The 10,000-nt window shown below is 45.9% G+C and overlaps 1 protein-coding gene across 1 annotated transcript in view; it reads right to left on the bottom strand.

Annotated features, from left to right (window-relative positions):
• The window catches only part of LOC113819229 (Fanconi anemia group J protein homolog), a 705,146-nt gene that overhangs the window by 311,950 nt on the left and 383,196 nt on the right, over positions 1–10,000 (bottom strand). Inside the window, exon 6 of the mRNA XM_070131064.1 lies at positions 7,041–7,091. Within this exon, the coding sequence (XP_069987165.1) occupies positions 7,041–7,091 (51 nt within the window). The remainder of the gene's footprint in view (positions 1–7,040; positions 7,092–10,000) is intronic.

The raw sequence follows: 10,000 nt of genomic DNA, 5'->3' as shown, positions 1-10,000 counted from the left end.
CAAAATGGTTAGCAGAAGGTATACAGCAGAAGGGAACGCTATAGTTAAGATAGCATCGAGTCCAGTCCAGACAAGACAGCATCGAGTCCAGCCCAGCTAAGACCGTGGAAAAGACGCCACGGCCGCCCAGCAGGAGTGCACAGCAGGAGCGAGGGCGTACGGCGTGCACAGCGGGCCCCGCGTACATGTACACGTACCCCAGCTTCGAGAGCACAATATTCTCCCGAGTTTCGCAGACATTATTGCATGTTCGGTCGGTGACAGACAGACAGACAGGGTGATGACAGACGGACAAAGGCCACTGTCCTGATGCGCCGTCACAGTATAGGTAATGAAAGCAACATTAAAGTCGCCGGCGATGACAACGTCAGCCGCTCTTCAGCCTTGCCGACGCGGCTGACGACCCGCGATTGTTTGCCTCGTCAGTCCAGGCCATAAAAGTTGGGTTTCCAGACGAGACTGACGGCTGACGGGCCTTTGACAGGTGAGCGAAGGCGCCTTCGCCGGCCCTCTTGCCTGCCCGCACGCCCGCACGCCCACCCGCCATCACGCCAGCCCGCCAACCCGCCCGCGCGCCCGCCTCGCCTCCTCCTCAGCCCTTGCCTCTGCCTGCTCGCCGGGCACTGATGCCTGCTTGCTCCTTGTGCTCTCTCTTTCCTCTCTCTACCCCTTCTCCCTCTGTCTCTCCTATCTCTCTCGCTCTCTCAATCTCCCAATCTCCTATTTGCTCAATCTCAATTTCAATCTCTCTCTCTTGTGATCGTGGTACTTTCTTTTCCTTTCTTCTCCATTATCTTTCTCTCGTTTTCCCCATCCAACTTCCCCTTCCGTGTCCTTCCTGGCTTTCCCTTACTTTTCCTGTGCCGTCCTGGTACCCTTCCTCCTTCTCTTCTCCTCCTCTTCCTACCCTTCATTCCCTCTCTTTCATGCAATCTTGGTCCTCTCTCTACCCTTCTTACCATTCCTCTCTCTCCTCCTCTTCCCCTTTCCCTTTCCCACTTCTCTCTTCCCTTCTCCTATGCCTCTCTGGTTCCTCTCTTCCTAGTTCTTCCTTCCCCAACCTCTTCTTGTTCCTCCATCCTTCCTTCCTTTTCTCTTATCTTCCTTATTCTTCTCTCTTCTTCCTCCCCTTCTCCTTCTTTCTTTTTCCTTTTCCTTTTTCCCTCTCCCTCCCCGTCCCCCTATCCCTCTTCCTCCTTCCCTCCCTAACCGTTCCCCCTTCCCTCTCCTCCCCTCCTTCCCTTTCCCTCTCCCTTCTACCCTCCTTCCCTTTCCTTCTCCCCCATTCCTCCCCCAACCCCTCTCCCTCTCCTCCTACCCTCCCTCCCTTTCCCCTCTCCCTCTCGCCTCCCCATTCTTTCCCTCTCCTCCTACCCCCCTCCCTTTCCCCTCTCCCTCTCCTCCTACCATCCTTCCTCCCCATCCCCTCTCCCTCTCTCCTCCCCATCCTTCCCCTTATCCATAGGACTCCCGGCGTACTCTGCCTGCGCCGCGAATTCCTTCCCTTCCTCTCCCCTTCTGCTTCCTTCGCAACTTCGGTAAATTGGATTTTAAGATCCCACATCATGGACAATAATTACTTCCTTCAAAATCAGCTATTGATCTGTTGCGTCGGACATGTGTGTGTGTGAGAGAGAGAGAGAGGGAGAGAGAGAGAAAAGGAGAGATGAGGAAAGAGAGAAGAGTGAGAGTGAGAGTGAGTGAGAGAGAGAGAGAGAGGAAGAAAGAGAGAGAGTGAGTGAGAGGGAGAGATAGAGAGAAAGGAGAGGAAAGAGGAAAGAGGAAAGAGAGAAGAGTGAAAGAGAGAAGAGTGAAAGAGAAGAGTGAAAGAGAGAGAGAGAGAGAGAGAGAGAGAGAGAGAGAGAGAGAGAGAGAGAGAGAGGAGAGAGAGAGAGAGAGAGAGAGAGAGAGAGAGAGAGAGAGGAAGAGAGAGGAAGAGAGAGGAAGAGAGAGGAGAGAGAGAGAGAGAGAGAGAGAGAGAGAGAGAGAGAGAGAGAGAGAGAGAGAGAGAGAGAGAGAGAGAGAGAGAGAGAGAGAGAGAGAGAAGATCAGAGGAGAGAGAGGAAGATCAGAGGAGAGAAGGGGGAGAGTGTCAGACATAAGAGAAGAAAGGGAGGAGAGAGAGAGTAGGGAGAAAGCAAAAGTAATAAAGTATAGCAATGTAATTTGAAAGTAACCACCAGTAATACCAATACATGCAACACCCACACAAAAAATAGATAAAAATAAAACCTCCATATTAATAACAATATAATAACAATAATAATAGTAATAATAATAATAATAAAATCCATGCAATACAGCCCGAAATATTTCAAATCAGGAGTGACACAATACCTAAAACATGTATTTCTATTACGAAAACACACCCACACACCCACACCCCCCCAAAGGCTGTTACGCAACCGAACACACCCAATGCAATCACAACCTAAACGCCGAAAGCCCAAAATCAATAAAGAAAACGTATTTGTTACCTAACTCCCCATTGCGCCCTTCCCTTCCCCCTCCCCCACCCCGCTCATACACCCACCCACCTATAAACAAAAACAAAACAAAAATCCTTCCCCCCAAAGAAAAAATAAAGAAAATAATAATAATAATAATGATAACAATGATAATAATAATAGTAGTAACAATAATAATACAACAAACAAATAAATAAAAATACAAATAAATAAACAAAAATGAAAAACTAAAAGGACTCTGCAATGGGAAAATCGCCCTTGCCCGATCCCCAGGCCGCCCCAGCCCCCTTCGCCGGCCCTGGTGTGAAGGGGTCAGGGTGTTCCCGGCCAATTACCGCATCATTTGGCTGAGTGACCGCACCCGTCTCACACTACACGGTCGCTCTCGCCACCTCCCCCTCCACCCCCTCCTGCCGCCCACTGCACCTGCGTGGCCACCTGTTCTGGGCTCTCTTAAATCGTCTGTGTCTTAGCCATCTGTCTGTCTCTTCGTCTGCCTGTCTTGGATCTAGTCGAGGTCTATGGTTGTGTGTCTTCCGATCTCCCTATGCTTCGCTTTATTTTTTTCTCTCTGGTTATCTAAGATCATCGTGATCATCTGCCCTCCTTTGCTGATGACGTCATCTCCTCATCTCCCTTTCCCGAACCCTTTTTTTTAGCAGATCAACCAAGTTTTATCTCTATCTACGTCTACGAAGCTACCTGTCCTCCATCAAGGGCACTGCCGTCTGTTCTGCCTAATGATTTCACAACGTTTTTAATTCTCTCTTTTTCAAGCATAACATGTCCTGCCGCATCGGAGGGGGGGGGGGGTATATTCTCTTCCTCCTCCTGGATCATAACCTACCGATCTATCCTTCTCTATCCAAAGGACCAAACCACGTCCCTTCCTTACTTACCCTGACATAGTGACTTAATAACAAGTCCTTATGATTTCATCTACCGCATCCGTGGGAGGGATTATATCCTCCTCCTTTTCCATCATAAACTATCTATCCTTCTTTATCAACAAGACCAAGCCACGTCCCTTCCTTACTTACCCTTACATTGAGACTTAATAACAAGTCCTTATAATTTCATGTATCACATCCGTGGGAAAGGATTATATCCTTCTCCTCTTCCATCAGAAACTATCCATCCTTCTCTATCCACAAACCAAGCCATGCCCCCTTAATTACTTACCCTTGCTTAATGACTTAATAACAATCTTTATAAATTTAATCTGCCATGTTGCCTTACTTACTAACTCTTTCTTCCTCCATGCCCCCTTAATTACTTACCCTTGCTTTATTTAATGACTTAATAATGAATCCTTATAAATCTAATCTGCCTCGTCCCCTTACTTACTTCCTCTTTCTTCCTTCCTTCCTTACTTCCTTCCGCTGTCTTCCTACCTTCCTCACTTACTTCCTCTTTCTTCCTTCCTTACTTCCTCTTTCTTTCTTCCTTCCTTACTTACATCCTTACTCTCCGCCATCTATCCTTGCGCCCCTGTGCCTGTGCTTGACCAGAGGGACCAGGTACCCCAATACCTGTTCTGTACGTGCCACGGCCCTCGCTCTGTGCCCACGCGTCGTCGCTGCCCTTTCGACTGCATTTGCATTTCCCTCTCCCTCCCTCTTCCTTCTTTCTTTTCCCTGTACTTCATTCACTTCTCCTCTCTCTCCCTTTCCTTCTACTTTATTCCTTTTCCCTCTCCCTTTACCTTTCTTTCTACTTTATTCCTTTCCCCTTCCTTCTACTTTATTCCTTTACCCTCTCTCTCTATCCCTTTCTCCTTGCCTCTTTTTCTATCTTATTCCTTTCCCTTTCCTTTCCTATTGTATTCCTTCTTCCTCTCTCTCCCTTTCTTTTTCCCTCTCCTACTTTATTCCTTTCCCCTTCCCTCTCCTACTTTATTCCTTCCTCTCTCTCCCTTTCTCCTTCCTTCTCTTTCCACTTCATTCCTTTCCCCTCCCCTCTCCTTCTATTTTATTCCTTTGCCTCCCTTCCCTTTCCTACTTTATTCCTTCCTTCTCTCTCTCCCTTTCCCCTTTCCTCTCCTTCTACTTTATTCCTTCCCCCTTCCCTCTCCTACTTTATTCCTTCCTCCTCTCTCTCCCTTTCTTCTTCCCTCTCCTTCTACTTTATTCATTTCCCCTTCCCTCTTCTTCTTTATCCCTTCCTCCTCTCTCTCCCTTTCCCCTTTCCTCTCCTTCTACTTTATTCCTTCCCCCTTCCCTCTCCTACTTTATTCCTTCCTCCTCTCCCTTTCTCCTTTCCTCTCCTTCTACTTTATTCCTTCCCCCTTCCCTCTCCTACTTTATCCCTTCCTCCTCTCTCTCCCTTTCTCCTTCCCTCTCCTTCTACTTTATTCCTTTGCCCCTCTTCTTCTCACCTCCGGCCCTCCACTCCTTCTACAGTCTCCCGACATCTGTATATTGTGTCTTATGGCATATGCCTATACGTCTCAAAATAGAACCTCTCCTTCTACGCCATCTTCTAAGAAAAAGTCAACGGATGGAACACTTTTTTATGTATTTTTGGTTTCCATTTCGTTTGTTTACACGTCATTCTGTCATTCTAAATTCATTATATGTTCTAAGTCGATCATGTTATTTGATCTTACTGAAGAATTCCTATCTCAGAAGCAAGCAATACCAAGCAAATAATACCAAAATAAAATGCTTGTTCCTGCGTAATTCGTTTTCCTATTAAATCTGTCACGAATTTTGAGATCTAACTGATCATACACCCCCCCCCCCCAAAAAAAAAAAAAATCCCCCAAGTCCAACAATCAACAAATTCGTTTAAAACACCTCCCCCCCCCCAAAAAAAAAAAAATCAAAATAAGCAAAACATAAGAAAAAACAAAAACAAAAAAAATCTTATCCAACGCAACAACGCAAATATAAATAACCAACAAGAACATCACCACTCCTGCCATAGTCGCTCCCCGTACCAGTCGACGTAAAATATCTCAAAATTTGCTACCAGCTTCTGACGACTTTCTGAAAATGGGGGTTTCGGTCCGTAGATTTCAAACGACATTGTGGTGACGCCATATAAAATAACTAGTATAATGGCTTCATAACTGTTTGTTATAGGGTGACTGCTATTGCATAAAGCATAACGCAACACTGTAGTAATATCATAGCGATACCATAGCAATAACAATAATGCCAAGAATAGCAAGAACAACAGGCTGGGGCTATAAGAATAACTACAACAATCATACCAATACCAATACCCATTTCTACAACCGCCAATAACAAACTGATAACCATAACAACAACGCTAACACCGCCCTTCTAACAAAAAAATACACACAATGACACTAAACACACATATCAGAAATACAAGTTAAAAAAAGAGAGAAGAAACTAACAAAAACAATTAATCCCACATTACCCCCCCCCCCCCGACTGGGCATTTAACCCCGACTTCCCAGCCAATCCCGGCACAGCTCTCCCTCCCTCCTCTCCCTCTCCCTCTCTTCCTCCTCCTCTCCTTCCCTCCCTCCTCCCCCTCTCCCTCTCCCTCCCTCTCTCTCGCCATACAGACGGCGGTGATGAAGAGCACACCACCGCACAATAAATTTATTTGCTACGTCAACCGGTGAATACAGTCATTACCTGGTCTGGCGGAGCGTATGAAAAGTCGCCGATTGCCAGGAGATGAGCTTGACCAATCAACAGCCTTTTTATGGCGAGGCAGCGGGTCTAGTGAAGCCGCTGATTGGCTGGCACTCGGGTCGGGGGCCCCAATCCCCGTGCAGCGAGCCTCGCGTTGCTTTATTGCAGGCGGATGACACGCTCAGCTGATGAGCGTGACACACGGGCTCACCTAAGCTCTTCCGCGGGACGGGATTGCCGGCGAGGGTGGACGGGAGAGGATGGTGGTGGTGGCGGCGATGATGGTGATGATGATGATGCTAGTGGTGATGGTAATGTTGTTGATGATGATGTTGATGAGGATGATAAGGATGATGACGACGATGCTGATGGTGGTGGTGGTGGTGATGATGATGATGATGATGATGGTGATGATGACGACGACGACGGTGACGACGATGCATGAAAAAAAAAAAATGGCTAACCGATTGGGGGCATCGCAGGAAGGGAAAAACCCTCCCGGCGCATTTCCCGGGCCAGCACAACCAACCTCCTCACAAACACAAACAAAACCAGACGTAACAGACACCCCAATAGAACAGCAAACACGATCACAATAACAATTACCTGACGCCCAGAAAGCACAAACGCAACACACAAACGAAGGTACAAACGGCAGCTTTCCCTCATACGTTTCAATGGAACAATATGCAATAAAAAGTAATAATAAAAATATGATAATAAGTCACTTAAGAGTAATATGCAAAAAAAGTAATAACAAAAAATATATAATAACGTCACTTAAGAGTAATTCACTACTTTCCCGGCATCACTGCATCCTACGTAGCAACATAAATAAAAAATAATAGAAAAAAAAACATGAAAAATAATTCAAATCACTCACAAAATAATCCACTATTTTTCCTCCTTTTTTCCACACAAATAATTAAGAAAAAGAAAAGAAAAAAAAAGGACTTACCTGGATCGGTGATTCCTTCGCTAATCAGACAGTTGTACCGGTCAGCTTTTTCTGAAGGAGAGAAAAAGAGAAAAAAAATAAATTAGTCTTCCATACGGGTAGTTTTTAACGCCTATTTCGGCCACCTCAGTCAGCGAGTCACGATCCGCTGAAAGGTTTAGCCAGACCGGTATACAGAGCAACAGAACATTACCTTGAAACATTTCCCGGACATGTGTGTATACATGTATATATGTATACATGTGTGCATGTATGTATGTATGTATATATATATATATATATATATATATATATATATATATATATACATATGTATATATATATATATACATATGTATATATATATATATATATGTATATATATATATATATGTATTCATATATATATATATATATATATATATTCATATATATATACATATATATATTCATATATATGTATATATATACATATATAAATTCATATATATATATGCATATATAAATTCATATATATATATATATATATATATATATATATATATTTATATTCATATATATATATTCATATATATATATTCATATATATATATTCATATATATATATATATATATATATATATATATATATATATATACATACATATATACATATATATACAAACACACACGCATACACATACATACACCTATATATATATTTACATCTCAATGCGCGCGCATACGTGAGCGTCTGTGTATCATAAGTGTAAAACATATGTGCATTAGCGTCTCCAAATAGACACAGAGCAGGTCGAGGGTCCGGGTCCCAAGCACGTGAGAAAAGAACAACAAAAATCCTTCGGGAATCCTAAACAACCGCCCCGTCGAGAAGGCGAACGACAAACACGGGAAAACAATCGTACAAACAAACAGCAAAAAAGCAAAAAACAAATATTCTAATCAAGTTTTCAGTACGGGTGTGTGTGTGTGGGGGGAGGGAGGGGAGGGGAGGAGGAGGAGGAGGGGGAGGGGGAGGAGGGGGGGGAGGAGGAAGAAATGGAGGACGAAGAGGAGGAAGAAGAGAAGGAGGAGGAAGAAGAGAAGGAGGAAGAGAAGGAAGAGGAGTGAGGAGGAGGAGGGGAGGGGATAGAAGAGAGCCCAGACCTTAGTCAGTGTAGGGAATAATACAAGGCCGCCGGATGTATAATGAACACACCAAACAGCCTGGGTCTTCAGAGGCCAAACCCGAGTATCTTAATGTACACACAATACTCACGGTACTCGAGCCCCGCTGTTGTTTGGCGAAGCAGTTTATCCATGAATGTGCTAGTGTGTGAGGATACATTATAACTGCGCGGCCTGCCTACCGTCCACCAACTCCTCGCCCTCCAACTCGCCCTCCAGCTTGCCCTCCAACCTGCCCTCCAACCCGCCCTCCAACCCGCCCTCCAACCCTCCCTCCAACCCGCCCTCCAACCCTCCCTCCAACCCGCCCTCCAACCCTCCCTCCAACCCGCCCTCCAGCAACTCCTCGCCCTCCAACCCGCCCTCCAGCTCGCCCTCCAACCCGCCCTCCAGCAACTCCTCGCCCTCCAACCCGCCCTCCAGCAACTCCTCGCCCTCCAACCCGCCCTCCAGCAACTCCTCGCCCTCCAACCCGCCCTCCAGCTCGCCCTCCAACCCGCCTTCCAGCTCGCCCTCCACCAACTCCTCGCCCTCCAGCTCGCCCTCCAACCCGCCCTCCAGCAACTCCTCGCCCTCCAGCTCGCCCTCCAACCCGCCCTCCAGCAACTCCTCGCCCTCCAGCTCGCCCTCCAACCCGCCCTCCAGCAACTCCTCGCCCTCCAACCCGCCCTCCAGCTCGCCCTCCAACCCGCCCGGAGTCTCAGATCGACCACAATCTCGAAACCACACACGCTGCAGGAGCGCCTATCAGATCGCCCATTATGGCCTAATGAATAATTACCATACTCCCATCTTCAAAGGGGCTGCGTTGTTCTAAAAGGTAAATAGGAAAAGAAAAAGAGGATGAAGAAAAACAAAAAGAAAAGAAAAAGGAATAAAATACGCAATAAATATGATGGTGATGATGATGATGATAAGAAAATACGCAATAAAAATGATGATGATGATGATAATGTTGATAAGTGTGATGACGAATAAAGATATATAAATCCAAACAAATGCTTGGTTCACATAAAGCACACAGGGAATAAACAACATAACTAGCGTGGCCTTTTCTCCCTCCGTCCTCCATTTTGCTTGCATTTTCCCGATCTCTCCTTTCATGCCACACAATATCATCTTATTTCTTCCTTTTAACTCTCTCGCATTTCGTTTTCTACTGCAATAACAATCATAAGAATTCTCACATCAACCGATGAACAGACACGCGCGAACACAGCATATAACACAATAAAAATAAATAAATAAATAAATAAAAACAGAAGAAAAACAAGAAAAACAGAGATATGGACAACACACATACAATAAACGAAGAATCAAGAATAAAAAGAAACGGAAGAAAAACAAGAAAAATACAAGAAAAACAAGCATAGAAATAAAAATATAAAAAATTAGCACCGATCGTCCCAGCCACGTTGCCAGCCAATCTTCACCCCTCCCCCCTCCCCCCTCCCCCCTCCCTTCCCCCCTCTCCCCCGGGCGTCCGAAATCCCGCTGCCAACCCGGGCGACATCAACGGCAAATATTCCGCGATATTCACACCGGGGCCAAAAGTCCGCACGAGAAAACCCTCCACAACGATATTCCGCATGTCATAGCCCGCTCGACGACCAACAAAGAGCGTAGGGAGACGACAGGAAAATGCTTCTTGTCGAATTTTGATTTGGCTCCAGAAGACCTCAATACCCCACTCGGAAAGGCGGAGGGAAAGGGGGCGGGGAGGAGGGGAGGGGAGGGAAAAAGGAAGGAGGAGGGGGGGAGGGGAGGGGAAAAAGGAAGGAGGAGGGGGGGAGGGGAATGGGGGGAGGGGTTGC

The sequence above is a fragment of the Penaeus vannamei genome, chromosome 16 (assembly GCF_042767895.1).
Source record: "Penaeus vannamei isolate JL-2024 chromosome 16, ASM4276789v1, whole genome shotgun sequence".
NCBI lineage: Eukaryota > Metazoa > Arthropoda > Malacostraca > Decapoda > Penaeidae > Penaeus > Penaeus vannamei.
Note: the sequence above shows the minus strand (reverse complement) of the source record. Positions and strands in the feature narration are given on the sequence as shown.